Raw genomic sequence first — 21,228 nt, 5'->3', positions numbered from 1 at the left:
CTTCAAAATGTCTGGTACCCCACCCCCTCCCCCACCGGTCCTAAATATAGTTCTTACCGTCCGCAAACATTACAGTCAGCGTGCTAAATCCACAGGAAGCCCAATTCAGATAAAATTATAACCGAAATAAAAATAAATATTAGAAAATAAAGGGTGTACGAAAACAATATTATATTGCATTATTGTTTGATTTCCTTATTCGCTTGTATAATACTATTTTGGTCTCGAATACAAAAGGTTTTTTTTTCCTGTTTGTACTTTTATCTGAATTGGGTTGCCTGTGGTTAGAACAAAGCATTGCAGGAGAGTCAGTTGTTTTCAAGTCCAAGTTCAAAACATGACATCGTTTTCAGCCAGTACCTTGGAAAAAAAAAACTAAATGATCTCTCCAACACTCAACAGAGCGTCCAGACACTATCCCTGTGGCTGATACACCACAGAAAGCACGCTAAATTGGTGGTACAAACATGGAATAAAGAAGTTCACAGAGGTAAGTACGCTGTTAAAGTTTACTTTTCACCACACTATATTTCATTATTGACGTGTTTTTCTCCTTTATAACATTCATATTCTTTGTTTGATCTTCAAGATTATTGTTTATACTTGTGTTTCATAAGACTAAAAACTAATTTAGTGTTTTTAGAAAATATATACGATGATAGATTGATCAAAAGTTTACGAATTCAGTCAAGTTTGTAATATCACTTATTATTTTATAAGTACAGTGTAGACACATTTATCCTTGAATAAGCTTAAGCTTAATCTTATATTTAAGGCATTAGATCGAATATTATACTGAGATATCTGAAGAACGAAGAAAGATTGTAATGGTATATATTAAGAAAGATACCGTATGTAGAAGAAATTTAAGATAACAAATTAAGTTTCTGTTAGTAAAGTCTTAAAACGATCTACACTGCACAAATAAGCCTTAATACTATTATATATTAGAACTGTCTTGTTACCATATTTTCATTACAATTCAATAAAAATTAAAGCTGAAAGAATACGCTTTAGATCATATGAGAGCAGCCATGTTGGATGACAGAACAATCGAACGACCCTCTCCTCCAAGAGATTAGATTTTTCTACCCTGATTGGATGCCCAAGTGATTGATGGGATTTTTACATATATTTTATTCTTTAGCTAAGCCAGCTAAAAAGCTAACATTGCTATACCTGGCCAATGATGTCCTCCAGAATAGCAAGAAGAAGGGGTCAGAATTCAATGCCGAGTTCAAAGCTGCTCTGCCATCTGTCTTTAAACATTGCTCACAGTAAGTCAATCATGATATTATAAATAAGTATTTGGAATTAGGTCATTGCAATAATAATTGAAAAAAGGAAAGGGGTACCGGAGAATCCAAAAAAAAACCTTGAATCAATAGAGAATTTTACTTGACGTCACAGCCGCCATTATGGGGTACCAAAACAATACATTTTCTATCCTCGGGGAATTGAAATTTTTATGCAAATACTGTGCAGAAAGTTTCTATTGTTTATGGCTGCCTTCTCACGTCAATGAAAACGCTCTATAGAGTACGGAAGTGTGACACCACAAAAAAAAAAATTTTTCTTTTGACAATTTTCGATCCTCAATTTCAATAGAACATCAAGAAAGATGTTAACAAGCCAAATTTTAAGAATACCATTTAAACATATAATTTCCCCATACAAATCTCTGTATTTTTGCCCTGGTTAGTTACGTAAGGAACCAGGGCAAAAATACAGAGATTTGTATGGGGAAATTATATATTCAAATGGCCGTATCTCTGTTGCTATTCAACCAATTCTCCTGAAATTTGGCGTGCTATCATCTTTCTTGATTTCCTATCAAAGTCGAGGATCGAAATTATGATACAGTGAAAATAATATTTTGTGAAGTCATCACTACATACTTCGGTTATTCACAATATGTGATTGAGTCCAGGAAATGAAGAGGAATCGAACCTAAGACCCCAGAGCCAAATGCATTGCAACTACATTATGAGCATGTGCACCAGGCTGATGAATTCATATGTAATTGTTGATTGTTAATATTTCTTAATGTTTTTTTTAAATCAGGGAAACATACAAAGATGCTACAGTTAAAGGCATGGGAAGGCTTCTCAAAATATGGTCAGAAAGAGGAGTTTTTGAGCTGTCTTATATAGAAAAACTCAGAAAACTTACCAGTAAGTGTTAAGCCCTTTGTTAAATTTGTTGTAATTTTTTAACATCAAAGAGAAGCGGTGAAGAGAACAATTAAAACTTGTCAAAAACTTGTCAAAAAGAAATTGAAAACTTCAGAAAGTTCACTTTATGCCACGTAGTACAGTAAAAATCCTGAGAGAATAAGTTTTTTTTAATTGCGGGCGACAAGAGGAGCATGCAAGCATAATTTTGACGAGAAAACGCCAATTCCCAAATAAATTAAGAATATCTTCCACCAATGTTCTACGCCCGCACTTCCTAACCTGAGGTTACCCCTAGTTTAATTCATGTGTCTTCCCATGAGCAACCATTAAACAGAGAAATGATACTCTTGGGAATGACACATGGTCTGACAATGGGCAAACATCGCACCATGACAAATTAGGTCTATTTAGCTTCAGTTGTTAATCAGTTGTTAATCTGAGTGTATAATAATACTTGAACTGTTTGTCTCTGATAATAAGCGTTTTTGAAACATTTTTAAAGACATCTCAATCTGTGACCACAGATCTTCTTTAGAGTGGAACGTCAGAGACAAACATTTGAAGATTATTACGAATCCTGGCTTCAATTATAGTAATTTTTTTTATAATGTTTGATTCTAGACTATGAACCTCCAATAGAAGCATCACCACCTCCAAGTAAAATAGCTCGACTGGATAGTGCTAGTGATGAACCAGCAGAACCTCCAGATGTAAGTACAGTTTACCAGGGGGGAGGGAGGGGGGCTCATAACTGGAACGATATTTGTGTTAGCAAGCCAGTGTGCCTATAACCTACTACATAGCTGCGCTTTGGGGGAGGGGGATTCATAAACGTGATTTTATGGTACCCCTAAAAGATTATATTACATATTATATATTATACAGCAATATTCAGATATTATCATCCTTTTGTATATACACAAAAGTATATCAAAAGTATATTAGAAATTATGGGATACCATAGGCAACTCGAAAAAAATATCAGTGTTGATATCCCATAATTTCTGATATACTTTTGATATACTTGTATATATGTACAAAAGGATAACAATTTCTTCATATTGCTGTATATTATATATTATTTATTATATATTATTTATTGTATAGAATTATTGTATATCGTATATTATATTATATATTATGTATTGGGTGTGGCTTTTTAAATTCGTAAGCCCTAAAAATAGCATGACATGATGAAAAAGTGTTTTTTCAATCATTATTATGTTGAATATCTGAGTCGCGTATCTCATGAGTATTGTTTATGCTGGGGTTCTAAATTTCAATTTCAATACCTGAATAGCTGCCAGATTGCACATTTTGACACTTAATATTAACCCCCTCAGCTTAAATGCTCTAATGTTACATGCTACGTATACTCTGTTCATAGGCTGAGGAACTAATTAAAGCGCTACAAGAACTAGAGCAGTCAGCTTCTCAAGATGCTGTGGTTCGAGAAAAAATAGCTAATTTACCAGCAGAAGTTCAAGATGTTTCCTTACTAGAAAAAATTGAAGGTAGGACGTCGTTTCATAGACTGACCTTTCTTAGTTGTACAGTACAGTAGAGAGGTACAGTGCCTAGATCTGTCTAAAAACATGGTATGCGTCATGTCCCTTGAGAATAAATTAATGACAAAACATTTGGTCACTGTGAAGAAACCAAATCCATCCATCCGTCCATCCATCCATCCATCCTTCCATTCATCCATGTTTTTTATCCATCCAACATCCATATTCATTCATTTATTCATTCAAAGAATATATTCATTCAAACCAAGAAGGAGCAGAGCAAGGGCATGCAGTCCGGCCTCCACCGTCGGCCGCCGGTCCTTCCGTTCTCTGTCTTGCTTCTGAGGCTTTTTTCTTCTTTCTTTCTTTCTTTCTTTCTTTCTTTTCTTTCTTATTTATTTATATATTTATTTTTATTTATTTTATTTATTTATCTTACTATATCAGATAAGGAAACAGGAGATCGCTTGACACGGATTGTGGATAAAGCATGTGTGTTGTTAGCTGAGTACAATGGAAGACTTTCTGCTGAGATGGAAGATCGTGTAACTCTCTCAAAAATGTTGTCTTCCTTTCTTGCGCTTCAAAAAGATAAACTCGCAGAAACCGAAAAAAGATTAGAGGTAAGAAACATGAAGATGCTCCTGTGTGGCAGGAAAGCTATCGTTAAAATAATATAAGTTAATATTTTATTACGATCAATTACTATAAGGGGCTTATAGTATAATATTTGCGGCGATTTTTGCTGCGATTTTTGTGGCAATTTTCGGAAATATGAAATCTTTTGTCTCATCCTTCAAAAGAGACATTCGTCTAGGAAAATCTTGGTATCCGGAAAAAAACTTTACAAGTAAATTCTTACCATTATTTATTATGGACAAAATCGCAAAAAATCGCAGCAAAAATCGCAGCAAAAATCGCAGCAAAAATCGCAGCAAAAATCGCAGCAAAAATCGCAGCAAAAATCGCAGCAAAAATCGCCGCAAATATCGCTAGTGTAAACGGGGCTCACGAAAGGGAGAAGAAAAAATGACAGAAATTAATCATCGCTATGCACCCTTTTCAAAATTATCTTGAATATGAGGCTAACATGGAAATACAAAAGAAATGCAGCAAATTCCATCGAGGAAAAGTATGATTTCTTTTGCATTTTCATGTTAGCATTACATCCAAGATAATTTTGAGAAGACTGTCCCATTGCCAAGGCTCAGCATTACGAAAAACAAGTGGCTTCCCAAATGTCGGTCCACTGTAACGAGAGTTTCAAACATATATTCCTGGCACGTGAATATTTTCTAGGATTCGGATGAAAAATCAATTTTTAGAAAACACTTTTGCTACTTTTTTGCTCACAGGAATTCAGAGCAAAACTCGATAAAGTCACGATGGTAAGAAAGGAGCTCAAATCTCATCTCGATAATCTACCCGACCTTTCGAAGCTACCCGATGTAGATGGTGGCCTTCCTCCTCTACCTTCAGCAGGGGATCTCTTCGCAAGCTCCTCTGGACAGAAATCCTGACACGCAGATCGACATGTAAATTGTTGAAATTCTTATCTTGGTGGATTTTTTAAACTGATTTTTTTAAGGATTTAGCACAGGGAGCCCATTAAAGATTAAAGTGAAAGGTAAAAATAAAATCGTGGGGAAAATTGACCTTATTTTTTTTATTCGAGGTCAATAGAGATAATGGCCTATTATGTAATGCAAGCGAGTGAAAAAATCGTTCGAAAATGCACTAGAACATTTTTTTTTCGTGGGCGCCTTTGTTTTCCTATATAATTCCCTATTGTATGACATATAGTCAATACCTTATTTCCTCCATTTATTTAAGCCTCAAGACTTTACCAAGCATTCCCTAGTAGTTCTTTGATTACACGTTACGACATCGCGGCTTCTGGGGGAAGCGTTTGTGCCATTCAACAATATATTTCTTATTAGTATCCATTGTTAAGGGCGCCACATAAAGAAAATACGATATGTACACAGGGTATTTACTTATTTTTCCATTTCATTTTTACCTATTGGGCTCCCTGTGGACTCAGTTTGTGAACTCTACTTTAGTGTGTCTGTCTTTAGAAGAGTATAATTTATGTATAGCAAGTTTTGTAGTTGGTGGTTTGTCAGTATTTTTAAGGGACAGGAGACAAAGACGATGTGATTCAAGTTAATCGGCCAATAGAATGTCGTCAATCAAATATATCGTTCGGTACCTTTACATACTCCGATTGACGGCAGCGTATTGCTAGTCTGCGTGCAGCCGGACTTTTCAGTCAGTTAGAGGCCGGCTTCACGCAGGCTATGTATTGCCGGATTTTCCTGTCGCGACTTCTGTCTCGATCAGCATATAGCAATGAAAACAGTGTTGATGGACGTAATGTTTAGCCATTTGAGACCACGTGAGAATAAGATTGCTTGTGTTGTACCATATGCATTTGTCTTTTCAACCGTTAAGCAAAGAAATGATACTCTAGGGAATGACACCGTGTGGAAATGGTAATAGTCCATGTCACAGTTCCCAACGCGATCTTGAAAGGTAACAGTGTCTGTGCATCGAAGCGAGAATGGCGGTGACCCTTCAATGTTAAAAAAAATGCGAAAACAGTGTACCATCCCTCTTACAACTTGACACCCAACGATTTGTGTAAACAACCAATTATAGTCGGTGTTACATTGTAAATATTTAGCGCACCCCAGTCTTGTTCGGTTACCGTTGCGAGATGAGTCACAGAGAACGTTGCAAAGCATAACATCCCACTTTTCGTGCAGCGGCAACGTTTTTATTTCTTCTCGTAACGAAATTATAAAACTACTTGCAAAGAAAACTGCTTCGTGTAACAGTACATATACTGTAAGCTTACGGCCCTGGCTAAACGAGAAAACATATTTCCAGAAATATGTTTCCCTAAATGTTTCCTAAGGTGGCAAAACTGTCAGGAAACATCGGGAAACAGTGTTTCCAAAATTTGTTGCACGCAGCAATGTTTCGCATGTGGCTAAACTGGGAAACATGCTCGCGGTAAACATGTTTCCTCGTTTAGCCAGGGCCTATAAGTCAGTGATTTGCCGTGTTTTTCCCAATCACCTTTGCTTCGTCTTGTGTGAACAACGTGCTGAAAAGGAAACATGCGACACTGCAAGGACAATATATCAAAACACTGTATTTGCTTTCTACGTCTTGTTTGCTGTGTTAATCTTCCAACGTGTAAATAAGATTGGCAAAAATAAGGTACGGCTATGAATAGACCATTGTCGAGTTCCAAATTACCGCTGTGTTCCTTGATTACAGACTCATTTACTCAGGCTTAGCCTCGAATCAGTGTCTAATTATTCCCAAATACCAATGGTAAAGTAAAGGAAGTAAATTCAGCGATACAAACATTTTGAAATTTCACGGACGTTTACTGGAACACGTGAATATTCTAAACAAAATCGGGGCTAACCCTGAGCAACAGAGAACTCGAAACTGGGGTATTTACTGTATCTTATTTCACTCATTCTAAAACGACGCAAGAAGAGGTTTGGAAGGTCTTCCTAACCAGCTAACTACTGTATTCGAACTCACTAAATCATAAATACGAGTCAGTCGTCTTATTAAGTAAAAACCTAATTTCATACATAAATGTGTCTTATTTTGTCGTTACGACGTTTCTTACAAGTGTTTTTTCCCCCAAGCCCTTAAACAAAGATTAATGCGGGATATGTGTTCAAAATGTGTCGATTTGGTTGTAAGTGATACCTGGGGTACTTTAACATTTACCCGAAAAAAACCCGGAAATTCCGCGATTGGAAAACAAATGTTATTGTGTCATTGCGATCGGAAAGTTCCGGAAAACTCGTTCTTCCGATTGAGGTTATTCACTTTTCCCGCTCTTCGGTTCTTTCGGTAGACGCGTGTACGCACCATATTATGAAAGTCAAAAGTTCTAACGAATTTCCAACCGAATGGATTGGTTTAAATGGAAAGCACCCATGACTAAACGTCCAAAATTTCCTGGAGGGAAATTTGTGGGGTAATTTTCGGATGGCACTCAAAATACCGTACTTAGTTTTGTGAACAAGTATACTGTTCTACCTGAACTTGATATTTCTTTCCACAACAACGATAAACAAGCTTTTATTCATACTTGATATTGGTACATATTTTTCTACCCACATTAATTTTTTGGTTATTTGTGCATTGTTCGATATAAAATAGTAGTAAATTTCATTTAACAAACAATGGATTTTAAAAAAGATTTAACGTTAAAACATGTATCTATGTATAATATTCTATTGTGTCTGTGCTGTACCATGGAGTAGTGTCTTAGGGACATCAAGAACGGTACATTGTATCCATGCACAGGGGTAAGGCAGTGTTACAGGTGACATACACCATTGGTTATTATCTTCATCATAATATTCTATGGTGTCTGTGCTTCGTCGATCACTTCTACCTCCAACAACGTACAGCTGGTTATCAATACAAGCCATAGCTGAAGCAGCACGAGGCAATACCAGACTACAGACCATCTGCCATTCTTTAGTTTCAGTGCTGTACACTTCACAACTGTCCAAAGCCGTTTGATTGGTGCCTTGATATCCTCCAACTACCAAGATCTTCTTGTTGGCCAATACTTCTGCGCAAGCGTATTTTCGATGCTCTCTCAACGGAGATATTTGCTTCCATTCGTTTCCATCGTGACGGTTAGGGTTCATCTTCTCGACGACGTTTAAGGAATCATTGTCGCACGTGCATCCACCAATGGCATAGATCTCTCCATCTAGTGCCACAGCACAAAGAGCTTTACGAGGGAATGTCATTGGCGCTGATCTTTGTAGTTGGTTGTTGGAAGGGTCGAAGCACTGCACCCATGACATTGTTTCATACCCATTTTTACCTCCCATGATGAAAATTTTACCATCGAGACAAACTCCAGCAGACGTAATGGCTTTCTCGGGCAAGTGAGCTACGGTAGACCAAATGTTGCTGCTAGGGTCGTAACAGTCTATGCTTTGTGATCTTTTCATTCCACCAATAACATAAAGACGACCTTTACATGCAACAACGAGGTGTTCTTCTCGTTCACATTCAGAAGGGGCTAGAGCTGACCAACTTTTATCATTAGGGTTGAGAACCAAAGTGTCTTTGAGGACTTTACCCTCAGATTTTCCACCAACAACTACGAGTCCTTGGAATTCTTTTCGTAAACACTTTCTCGGTTGAAGCACTTGTACTTTATCATCAGTGTTGGCGAATGTTGATTGTAGTCTCTGATGTATAAGTGACATGCAAGCAGAGCTTTGCCTGACTAAAGGCTCGTTCTCAATGATATTCATAACGAAATCCTCTGAGAGCGAACATAATCGAATATGACTAAACAATCTCTCGAAATACGGCTTTCTGTCTCCATAACCATTCATCCATAGAAGTATAGCTTCGTAAACATCTTCTTCGCTATTTACTATGAGGTCTCCATTTTTTAAAATGCACTCAAGCTGGTTACAATCCAGAGATTGTAAATCTTCACTTTCCAAGACTGATACAAAATTACAAAGAATGAATCTCTCCGCTTTTACTCTGAGAACTGGGCAATGACATTGTAATGCCAGCGAAAAGATCTTTATGCAGGTCACAGTTGAGAGAAGATGTACGAGGTAGTCGGCACATTGCTCTTTGAGTTCATGGATGACTAAATAGTCAGCAGCAACAAGAAGTTCTACCACGTTACTCTCGTTGATATCAGTCTTCCCCGTGTATAGAAAAGTTAACAACTCATTAACTATCGACGAAGAAACGTCTAGGTTTATTTTTTCACTATTCTTTTCTATCATTGCCGTTGTAAAAAGAGCTTGGAAATAATCGCTTGATGCTGACAGTATTCCTTTGTGGGCAGCGAAATCCCTGTCTTCAGCTGTAATGGTCACATCACATAAGAGTCCTTGGTATCGAAAAGTGTTTAATCTTTGAAGAACCTTCACACAGTATCGAGCTTCAGCTTCATCGCAAATCAAACTAGAATGAAAATATCATAAAAAATTTTGTTTTATTAAGTTGACAAACTAAAAAGAAGAACTAACAAAAACTACAAAAATCTAAATTTAGAATAGAGGGTATTAGAAAACTTTATCATTTTCACGAACTGATAAATGTGCAGGCCCTCAAGTCAGAGTGATTTTCACTTTTCCCCTCGAAATAAAGTTGTCAGTATTATTTGGCGACTAAGAGTCAAAGTAAAACAAAAGAAAACAATGGAATTTTTATCTACTACTATGTATTATGCTTGACTATTCTTTCAAGTGCGAAGCAACATCACTCAAAGTCACGAAAATTGCCTAAAATAGTGATTGCCAAGAAAAAAATGTCCAAAGCCCACGTGCAAAGTCATCCATATGGATCGCTAAGTTTATCTCTCACGAAAGGCACAAAATGTTGAGGATAATTAGAAAACTAACGTATTCAGTTTAGAATCTTAAAAAAGCCGTCCTGCTGCTAATATTTTCAGTGATTTTGACAATTAAGTCTCTAGTTGTTCTACGTGCTTCGGCGAGCATGACAATGCAGTACAAGCCATAGCGTGCTATACAGATCTGGACGAGAATCATATTTTAACTTTTTTCGTAAAATAGAATATAATTCACTTGATAATGACATCGTGTACCAGATCATTTTTTTTATTTTTTTTTTATAGAGAAACGATTGAAACAGTTGAAAAAGTCGTTCTTTTCTCTTATTTCTATTTGATCTTATCTCACCTCGATCATTTTTTTATTTTAAACCTTCGTAAAATCAGAGGCACACCGCTCGCACGTATACGGATACTTTTGAAAACGGATTTTCGTATTCCTTTGTCCAAAAAGGACAAAAAATCTGGTACAGGCTTAACGCGTTTTCAACTCGTTTTCGCCCGTTCACACACACCGTTGTCGAAAAGTTGCGCCTTAGTGACGTATTCAAAGAAAAAATCCGTTTTCAAAAGTATCCGCATATATGTGTAGACTATTTTTTCATACTTGTACGGTATTTATTCGATATATAATTCAAGTTTTCATAAATTTAACCGAGAATGAAAGTTTCCCTTGGCACAAAAGCGTCTTACAATACAACAGACTACAAAGTTTCAAAAACGTAAGCTATTTAGAGGAGCGAGCTCAACGGAGATTAAATGACCCGCATCAATAGCTTTTTATCATCGTGGTCACGAAAACTAGCAGTTAGATGAAAACGAAAAACTGGGCCATGCCGTTAATATCCCAATAATACATAACTTCATGCTTGCTATAGATTTTTTAAATAATTTGAAATTAGACTATCAAATATTTTCGTTTGAAGTCGAATATTTTGCTTTTTAGCGTTCGGGCTTTGATATAAATAACAAGACGACCAAAAACAAGTTTTATAATTTCTTTTATATAACTCTTTTGAATTCTAATGTGGAACCAATTGTTTTTTAAGATCGATTTTTAATTTGATTATTCCTTATCCTTCGACACAAAGCAATTATTTTTCAATTCAAATTTTATCAACATTTTTAGCATTCAAAATAAGTGAAAGAAAAGCTTGACTTAACACTAAAAGTTTTGGTTTCTAAAAAGTCACATCAAAAGAAAAAAAACACTATTTTCTTTTTCAAAGTATGTACAAATAATTAAAAAATCAAAATTTTTACAAACCTTTGATCTTGTACGTTTGTTGTAGGGGACATTTTAAACCAGTTTCGTGCAGTGCTGTAAACAGAAAGTGCCTTCAGGGAAAGGACACGTGTTTATTAATATGGAAATATGATATCGGAGGACTGGTAGCGCGACACTTGTTCGACTTGTTGCACGTACACCTATTGTTTAGCCATTAGTTCGTTAATCTTTTTCAACTGCCCTCGAAATGATACTTGAAAAGATACGACGCCAAAATCGCGTTCACTAAAAGACATTTTTGAACAATCCGGAGCGCGTCGATAATTCGCATGAAGAATTCTACATCATTCGGGAGCCTAGAGTGAATGGAATAAACCCGAAATAATTAATGTAGATAGTGCCATATTATCGCTCTTTCCATAACTTAAAGCCTTACAAAACATCAGAGTGGGGAGTGTAGGTAGAAGTCGAGGGTCGAGGGTAAAAAGTCGAGGGTCCAATAAAAACATCAAATAAACAGTTTTTTGAAACTAACAGACTTACTAAAACCCGCAAACAAAAATATTCCTTCAGAGAAAGCACAACACCAGTTTAATTGAGCTTTCAAGTCTTTCAAGTATAAATACAAGAAAGTCGATACACAAGAATCGATACTTTAAAATTAGTTTAGTTATTATTTTTAGAGTTTGCTTTATGGTTACTTTCAAAGCTGATTCTGAATACTGAACAAACTGAAAATGGTGTCTATCCACATTAACATAATTCTAACTATTGTTATGAGAGAGAAAATTAGTGTTTTTACAGACGAACTAAGCTAGACATCAGTTTTCAAATTATTATTGCTTATCTTATGAAAACAGGATAAAGAAGGATCAATTAGCTATACATAAAATATCGATATAAGATTTCAGTAAGGCTACCATCACGCACAAGTTTAGATAATGGTATGCTTTGAATTTACAAGTAAACCTCTTAGCTCCTCCATTAGCATGTACACCTCTGGTTACGCCCTACACACTTTTTACCCCTTTGCTCAGTTATTTTAGCACTATTCTTTTAAATCTTATGATGAAATATTCCCCGTAGACTTTTTATGACATTTGCAATATATTCATATATTAACTTTAGTTTAAGCTATGTTTAAATCTAATATTTTTACTCGTATTACTCTTAAATAAGATATCACACTAAGGAATTTACTTATTCCTTTAGCAATCAATATTCAACGATAATATCATATTGATTGTAGAATGACACTTGTCATGAAGTTATTATAAATAGAGCTCATGTAATTAGTTTAAGCCAGAAGAGAGTCAGAGAAAGTGGAATGAAGATCCCGGAGATCGTACCGAGAGCGGTCGTCCCATAACACTATATCATCCAACATGGCTATAAATCCTCCCTTTTTTAACTCTTTTTTCTTGTTCTACGTACGGCTTCTTTTCTCATTCTTTCAATTTCTCATTCATTTTTCGTTTGTTTGTTTGTTTGTTTTTTTTCCTCTCTCGATGTAGTTGTCTCTTCTAGTTTTCGCTACTTTCCCCTTTCTTTTCTTTGTGAATTCTCCGGATTTTAAAATTTCGCATTTCGCGAACTCCAAAGATTGACTCCACCAAGAGAAGGTACGATCTCGTACCCAGAGCCCACGTTCCCCTTGGTCATTACCGAGAAAATAACGAGGGATTCTGGCGGCCCGTTTTTTGAGCATACTGATTGGTCCGGATAAAAAATACAAAAAGAGTCTTTCAGGAAATAAAATGGCTAACTGACACGAAAGTCTTGAAAATTAAGTGGATTTTTCAAGCGGCTAAATTTCCTTGGATCGAACTCAGGATTTGCTAGAATTATGGTACGATAATAGATCTTTATTCATGTATCCCCAATGAAAATGAGTAGATGACTTAAGCGAATTTTGGCAAGAATTAATACGAGTTGGCGGCCGATCGCTCTTGCATTTGTGGGGATGTTTAAATCTCAAAAACAAAAACGTGTTAAAAACTCACAAAATTGCACAATGAATTATGCAGAGGACAAACCGAATAAGTAAACTCTAAGTAGACAAAGGATAAATAATTAGACTAGAATATTCTATGTTAAAAGGGTCATGAATGACCGTTGTCGAAGCAATTTAAATCGCTAAAGACCAAAGGTAACCCAAACAACAATCTCTTACCCAGAGCCTGCGTTTCTTCTGGCCTGCGGCGAAGAAGGAGGGCTCTGGCATAATCCATTTTTTGACGCATGCGCAATTTTCCGGAAGTTAAAATTTAATCATTGAAAATCAGGCTTTCAAACAGAGTTCTGTATTTATTTCCGATCCGAAATAAGAATTAGAAATCGGGAACATATTGTTATTTTTGGCAAGTCTTTTAACGTAAGCGCTCTTATACCGGAAGTCCAAGAAATCCTGGTCTCAAAAAATGGATTATGCCACAGGTAGCCCAAGCTTGGTTCCTGTGGTGTCCTGTCATAAGGAAATGTATGGAGATTCATCAAAAATTTCAATAAAATCATTGAAACGTGAAATAAAGCCTCGAAATTTTACCCGATCATTGAGAAATAGCACTTCTTTCGCTCTGCGTGGTTATTTTTTGAATTTAGCCCGTTTTAAGATTTTTTCCCCACCAGTAAGAAGGGAAAAAAATCTTAAAACGGGCTAAATTCAGCGAGGCTTTATTTCACGTTTCAATGATTTTATTGAAATTTTTGATGAATCTCCATACATTTCCTTATAACAGGACACCACCAAGCTTGGGCTACCTGTGATTATGCCAGAGCCCTCGTTTTTCGCCGCAGGCCAGAAGAAACGCAGGCTCTGGGTACGAGATTGACCCAAACAACGGCTAGCTTGTGATTTAGGCATGCGCAGTTGAAACTTCCACGCTCCGAGATATTCACGGAGTGGAAGCTAACTTATTCAGAATCTGCTACAGCCAGAGCCTATCTTTCCTCGGTGCTGAAGAAGAGGAACCTTGGCTCTGGGAACGAGATTAGGAAGCCTTCCCCTTTCCCCCTCCCCCCCTCCCCGTCCTCGCCCCCAATAAACAACGAGTTGCAGATGCTTTTTTGTTATCACAGCTTGCTGCTTAATTATCTCAAATGTTCCTTTATGGAATTGAAATATTCTTATAGTTGCTCAATTTTATGTCAAGATGAACAAAGTTTCGAAGTGTTGATGCGTGAAAAGTAAACGTACCATCCGTACTTAAAGAACTAACACACGGAGAAACTTTAATTGAGACTTACTGTTGTTCGAATTAAGACTAGTGAGCTGACTAACGAAAAACCTTCACGAAAAACAACTACTCCATTTGCTTCGCTTCGTTGAATGTAAGTAACAACGTTAGAGACTTAACTGCATAATATAATCGAGCTCGCAAGAAAACTACGTTTGCTCATTTAGGGCCATCGACTTTTCTTTTCTTTTCTTTTTTTTCCTGTTTTTACGTTGGCGACTTCAATTGGTCGATTTTTTTTTAAAGACTTGGTCGTTCCTTTCTCGGACTTCTTTTTCCGAGTGTACGGGATTTTCGTTTCTCATTCAGTTTTTATTTTTACTTCCTTACTACTCCATTCTATCGTCAATTTTCTGTTTCCATTTCTTTTTATTTCTTTTTTATTATTTGTTAATCCTTGTCCGCTTCCATTCTCATTTTCTCATTCTTTCCATCTTTCTTTCTTCCTTTCTTTCTTTCTTTCTCTCTCTCTCTTTCTTTCTTTCTTCTTTTCTTTCTTTCTTCCTTTCTTTCCATCTTTCTCTCTTTCTTTCCATCTTTCTCTCTCTCTCTCTCTCTCTCTCTCTCTCTCTCTCTCTCTCTCTCTCTCTTTCTTTCTTTCTTATCCTTCGTCAAATATTATCCGTTAATATTTTCAAAGATGAGCCTTGCAATCATCTTACAGCCCTCTCAGTCCATATCGGTCGGTAATAAAGGAAAAAATGATTTGAAATGATACTTGTGTTAACATAATATGATGAGAAACCTAAAATTCCTCATATTGTGTTTAAGAATGAGTTTTCCAAGCTATAAAAATTTGGTCGTCCTTTTAAAGATCGTTTTTTTTTTTAACATTTTCCCTCGATATATAGACATTTAATTATTTATTTGGCTGTGCTCTTCGGCATGGGATAAGAACTTATTCCACGATCGCAAATGTTACCATACATGCCATTTTTCTCAGCAAATAATTGTATATTGTGTGGTGTTTTCTTTTTTTTTTTTTAAATCATTTCGTCATTTTCTAAATTCGTTTTAAATACTCGGACTATTATCTTTCAAATCTCCGTAATTTCCAAATTTTCTATCATTTTGTTTTCAATTTTGTCTCAGAAAAGTAAATTCATGCAAGGAATTGAAACTGCGTCTGATTAACATATCACGTCAGATGTAGTTTATTTCCCCACGCAGATGTTGAAAATACTGATGAATTTAAGGCTACTGCCCTCAACCTTGAATAATCTTATTGATGAGGAACCGCATACATTTCGCACGGGACTTATTTTTCACGCATTAAACTTCTTTTAAAACAACAGGTTTATAAAAAATTTCCTTCAAAAAGTTCGAGAAAAAACGTAACTACTTTCAATTCGATCATAGAAAAACGCTTGCGTTGAAGGAGGAAGAACATTCATAGTTAGCGCCATAGAAAAATGGAACAATTTAAGTGCGGACATTAAGAAACAAGCAACAGTTCAATTGTTTAAACGCGCTCTTCGCCGGAAATTTCTCGAAGAGCAGACTTTTTTGTCACATTTTTATCTATAGTTTTCTTTTATTATTATTTTTTTCCCCTAATTTTCTTTTCATTTTATTCCATTTCAATTTTACCCTTTTACATTTATAATATAGATTCCTGTTTAATTTGGCTGTGAAGTTTGGCGGCGTCGTGTTCATGGGGCGGCGTTTCGACGTTGCTGAAGTATATTATTTACGTTCAGCTACGTCGCTGCGTCGTCCGCGTGAGCGTGGTGTCGCTGAGCTTCACAGTTAAATAGTTCATTTCAATCTTGATGTAATGTTTTATTATACTATAGTCAATTTTTCTAATAAGTCATGTTGATAGTTGTTATTACATATATTTCATATTTTTAAATTTGTAAATATTAGTAGTTTTATATTGAGGGCCACAAGTTTATTAGTGTAGTACACTATTTAGTGCCACCCTCATTAAATAAAGTTGTTGTTGTTGTTGTTGTTGTTGTTGTTGTTGTTGTGCGTTCAAGGGGCGCAGTCAAAACGAATGAATCGGGTCGTAGTTCTATAGGTCATTGATACAGAAGAACTCAGTGACAACGGCGTTGCATTGTACTGCTACGTCGCAGTGGGGAATAAATTCTCGAAAATAATGTTAAAGTAGCTGTTTCTAAAAGTACTTTCTTAGTTATTTGTTTTTTAGAGCGATCATAGTTAACTATGGGGCAGTGCACTATTTTGTGCGCCGGCCAAACCTCCGTCATTTTTCTTTCGAAAACTTGCTTGGATGGTAATATTCAAATTTCATTGTCTCAAAAACGATCTCTTGACAGCCCATTTTCTTTCTTTAGTTTGAACCAGCATGAATAATGTGCCCAGAAAAAAATATTAAAACGTCTTGCAATTACTTTTTTTTAAAGCAGTCAGACAGAATGTCCTGTCTCGTGATGGCCATGTTTATATAACATCCCCATGACAATGAAAACCTTTTATGGCTACGCGTGTAAAGTAATCCTAAAGCACTGGAATGCGAGGCGATTACATTGCCACACAAGAGTGGCTAAAAAAAACCTTTGCGCGCTCTTTTATAATCAGCTCTTTGGTTTTGAACACACAGTCTCTTATACGTGTACCTGCTTATTTTCTGTACATAGATGACGACTACTCTTGGTTTGCTACGGTTTTCCATACTTCTATCAGCTCTCTGCTTGTCCTCAGTAACGACAAACTGCCCATCCCTCAACTACGAGAGAAACAGTTTCTTCGTCAACAGTGACGTCATATACGACCATTTGCTGGCCCACAGCACGTTCCTCGTCACCACGACCATCAATGAAGTGGAATGCTTCAGAGAATGTCACCAGAACTGTAGCTGCTTGTCCATGAATTATCTCAAGGGAGGACAACAAAACAACTGCCTACTCAACAACTCGACCGAGAAGATGAGCCCAGAGCTTCTTCAGTTCAGAGTCTCTTGGAAATATTACCATTTTGTAAGAGAGAACATGGTAAGCACAATTTTTTGTGTGGTTTTGTTGATATGTTGTTGTTTTACTTTCTCTATTGATACGTTTGTCCACGCGGACTAGTTAACAGAAAAATATCGTATGCCCTTGGCTGGAATCGAACCCACGTCTTCAGCGGTTTTCTAGTCCAATGTACTGTGTTAACCATTATACTACAGGTAAGGGAACCGATCATATACACAGCCGGACAACGTTGAGGTCCCAGGGCGATATTTTTTCTAAGGATTTCTAAGGAGCGTTGTTCATTTAGAGGAGTTGTTAGGGCTGATTAAACAAAAATTATATTCCTATTAATTGCAATAGAAAAGCAGTCTGTACAGCGCAGCTACGAAAAATATATTTGTCTTTTCATATGAACCAGTAATGATGTGCTATTCATGTGGTACGATCCTGTTTTGTTTTGTTTTGTTTGTTTGTTTGTTCGTTTTTTTGTTTGTTTTGTTTTTGTTTTGTTTTTGTTTTGTTTTGTTTTTGTTTTTTTTTGTTTTGTTTTTGTTTCGGGATAATATTAAGGGACTGGTCATTATTCATCGAGAGGGGTGGGGGGGGGGGGGGGGGCTGGTGCATTATGAAATATGCTATGCTTGATTTTTGCTGACCCCCTTCTTTTGAAGCATGATTTTTGCTGATTTTGCTGATTTGTATAGGTAATAAGATGGTTTCGAGTTCAATTTGGAATTAATTTGCACGAGTTTGTTTTTCAAAAAGTCCGTAATTGCGTGAGACCGTAGGCCGATTAATTAATCCAAATTGAACGAGAAATCATCTTTTTACCTTTTAATAATATACATTAAAAAATTCAACCAAATTAGGTAGAAAAAAGACGTGTTGGAAAAAATGCACGAAGCGAAGAACTTGTTTGTTTTGAGATTATTTTTGTCAAAAATCGGTTTACAAAACAATATTTTATTTACAAAACAGGAAAGAAATATGAATAACAAAGATTACTTTTGATCTTTAAAAAGTAAAAACATGTTTAGCAATCATTTTTTTCATCTTCAAGACTTCAAATATTTGACTGATTTTTTGAAAAAACAAGTAAGCATATTGCGAAGAAATTCTGCGAAACTTACATAAATCATCAAATATCCTCTTTTTTCAATTCCTAGACACTCAAAGGAAGGTTGAATAAGCTGCTTTCTTTGTACAGAAGTATTATGTACCTCTTTATGGATAAAGTAGGCGAAAGCTCTTGAAGTTTAACATCAAGTTTCAACGTCTCTCGCTTCAACTTTCGCGTAAAGTGACCTTGAACAGCTGTAAAATGGCCCAACTGATGTTTTCTTTCCTTCTTAATTCTCAAATAACAAGCAGCGAGTCTTCCTTTTGCTATTCTCAAACTTTCTGCTGGTTTTCAGCTGATGAAGCTTGACTTTTTTAGCATTTTTGAATCCATTTTTAAGATGAAAATCCGCCATCTTGAATTTGTCTGAGAACTTCCAGGGAGAGAAGGCTGTTCTGTTGCAATGGCAACTGCTATAATCTGATTGGCTAATTCAATTTCTCTCGTTTTTTAGCCAATCAGAACCCTAAAAATTTGAAATCTGCACTGGTATTTCATTTTTTTGCACTGGTATTTCATTTGAACTGCACTGCTGTCAGCCAATCAGAATTTAGAAATTTTTTAAATGTTTATTATTATTGCTTAAACCTATGCATAAAAAATACTGACCCACCCCCTATTTGCACCAGCCCCCCCCCCCCCCCCCCCCCAACACCCTCGCGATAAATAATGACCAGTCCCTAATTAACATTAATACTGACTGTAATGTTTTCAGGGTAATATTAACAGTAATACTGACTGTAATGTTTGTATAGGTAATAAGGCTAAACGCTGTTCAATTTGGAAATAATTGGATGAAAAAAATTCCGAGGACTGACAAAATTGCAAGAGGCCGATAGGCCGAGTCCAATTTGGCAGACAGGAATTTTTTTGAAATCAATTATTTCCAAAATGGACAGACATGTACATTAATTTTATCGTCCCAAACTATACTAGACTGATTCCATAAGTCATAGTTTTCCCTTGAAAGAATGCGAATGGAAACGATCCAAATTATAATTATACCAGTAATGCTGACTGTAATGTTTTCAGGGTAATATTAACAGTAATACTGGCTGTAATGTTTTCAGGGTAATATTAGCAGTAATACTGGCTGTAATGTTTTCAGGGTAATATTAACAGTAATACTGGCTGTAATGTTTTCAGGGTAATATTAGCAGTAATACTGGCTGTCTCAACGGATGCTGCCGAAATAATCCTTGTGTTCACGGAGGCACGTGTACAGAGCTCTGCGCCAACCAGAAAAGACGTTTCCAATGCAAGTGTAAGAATCGCCGCTACACTGGACATCGCTGTGAGATTTACAAGCCAAGAAGCTGTGCTGACTTGAAAGAAGATGGAATATCCAAAAATCGATGGTTTGAAGTCTACCTCACATCAAATAGTGTTGGGACCATGGTGTACTGTGATTTCAGATCCAGTGACAACATCACGTGGACAATGGTGCTATCATTTGGTGTTCATCCTTTTGGAGGTTATGATGCATGCAAGAATCTTAAACAGGATAGGAAGATAAAATATTCCTTCTATCAGCATAATATTGGTTCATCAGAAAAACTAGCTCTTCGTAAACGATCCCCTCACTGGAGAGTAACCTGTGAATACGATAAACACCACACGGTCTTTGATAATTACATTGTAGCAAAATTTGACCACATCGATCTCACATCGTTGCCAAATGGTGTTCAGTGTAAAAGATTCGAAGAAATTAATGTCTTGAAAACAAAATGTACCAATTGCTCAGCAACAGTCGTAAGAGATTGTACAAGATATCAGTATTTTGCTCTTTTGAGTGAGAGGAGTATGGTACCAAATTGCACGACGAATATATCCTTCACGGAAAGTTATTTTGGTAATGCTTATTACTATATTTTTCAAAATCCTCTTTTTCCGTGCAACCGATATAGAAACTCAACCACTCAGTATTGGTTCGGATCACAGTAAAGCTCCCATTGTGATAAGATAGTACCTTATACCAATGTAATGGTTAGATAGCGTAGTACCTTATACCAATGTAATGGTTAGATAGCGTAGTACCTTATACCAATATAATGGTAAAATATCGTAGTACCTTATACCAATGTAATGGTTAGATAGCGTAGTACCTTATACCAATATAATGGTAAAATATCGTAGTACCTTATACCAATGTAATGTAAGATATCATAGTACCTTGTAACAATGTAATAGTAAGACATCGTAGTACCTTATATCAATGTAATGGTAAGATATCATAGTACCTTATATCAATGTAATGTAAGATATCATAGTACCTTGTAACAATGTAATAGTAAGATATCGTAGTACCTTATACCAATGTAATGGTAAGATATCGTAGTACCTTATACCAATGTAATGGTACGATATCGTAGTACCTTATACCAATGTAATGTAAGATATCGTAGTACCTTATACCAATGTAATGGTAAGATATCGTAGTACCTTATACCAATATAATGGTTAGATATCGTAGTACCTTATACCAATGTAATGGTAAGATATCGTAGTACCTTACACCAATGTAATAGCAAGATATCGTAGTATCTTATACCTATGTAATGGCGAGATATCATGGTACGTTATTACCCGGTTATTTTTGCTTAGGGGTAGGGCTTTACAGTACTTCATTGTAATACGTATTAGTCCCTAG

At 36.1% G+C, this 21,228-nt stretch overlaps 3 protein-coding genes across 3 annotated transcripts; 2 read left to right on the top strand and 1 right to left on the bottom strand.

The window, feature by feature from the left end:
• The first annotated feature begins 302 nt into the window (after positions 1–302).
• On the top strand, positions 303–7,307 carry LOC116304736 (regulation of nuclear pre-mRNA domain-containing protein 1B). Its single transcript, XM_031714514.2, is given in 8 exon segments — positions 303–367; positions 370–490; positions 1,148–1,277; positions 2,065–2,174; positions 2,799–2,887; positions 3,565–3,691; positions 4,133–4,308; positions 5,041–7,307. Coding segments are annotated over 8 exon segments (948 nt in total). The 5' UTR covers positions 303–337; the 3' UTR covers positions 5,206–7,307.
• A 558-nt stretch (positions 7,308–7,865) lies between these two features.
• Positions 7,866–11,399, bottom strand: LOC116304733 (kelch-like protein 24). The gene is made up of 2 exons (XM_031714512.2): positions 11,338–11,399; positions 7,866–9,679 (listed from the first exon to the last, which is right to left on the bottom strand). The coding sequence occupies exons 1-2, from the start codon at positions 11,367–11,369 to the stop codon at positions 7,957–7,959; spliced, it is 1,755 nt and encodes a 584-aa protein (XP_031570372.1). The 5' UTR covers positions 11,370–11,399; the 3' UTR covers positions 7,866–7,956.
• Positions 11,400–14,495: 3,096 nt separating this feature from the next.
• On the top strand, positions 14,496–20,796 carry LOC116304754 (uncharacterized). The gene is made up of 3 exons (XM_031714536.2): positions 14,496–14,628; positions 17,144–17,497; positions 19,725–20,796. The coding sequence occupies exons 2-3, from the start codon at positions 17,144–17,146 to the stop codon at positions 20,520–20,522; spliced, it is 1,152 nt and encodes a 383-aa protein (XP_031570396.1). The 5' UTR covers positions 14,496–14,628; the 3' UTR covers positions 20,523–20,796.
• The last annotated feature ends 432 nt before the right edge of the window (positions 20,797–21,228 follow it).

Source organism: Actinia tenebrosa, unplaced genomic scaffold, assembly GCF_029948245.1.
Source record: "Actinia tenebrosa isolate PJP-AT-01 unplaced genomic scaffold, QUT_ActTen_1.0 PGA_scaffold2__45_contigs__length_23673736, whole genome shotgun sequence".
Lineage (NCBI taxonomy): Eukaryota > Metazoa > Cnidaria > Anthozoa > Actiniaria > Actiniidae > Actinia > Actinia tenebrosa.
The sequence above is the reverse complement of the archived record's forward strand: the minus strand, read 5'-3'. Positions and strand labels throughout refer to the sequence as shown.

What these genes read in the sequence shown, in the direction of transcription:
- LOC116304733 (XM_031714512.2), bottom strand. Translation starts at nt 11,369, where the DNA reads ATGTCCCCTACAACAAACGTACAAGATCAAAG. An exon ending in ACAAACGTACAAGATCAAAG is followed by an intron (nt 9,680 to 11,337) that starts GTTTGTAAAAAT and finishes TTTTCATTCTAG; the next exon opens with TTTGATTTGCGATGAAGCTG.
- LOC116304754 (XM_031714536.2), top strand. Translation starts at nt 17,144, where the DNA reads ATGACGACTACTCTTGGTTTGCTACGGTTTTCCATACTTCTATCAGCT. An exon ending in ATTTTGTAAGAGAGAACATG is followed by an intron (nt 17,498 to 19,724) that starts GTAAGCACAATT and finishes TAATGTTTTCAG; the next exon opens with GGTAATATTAGCAGTAATAC.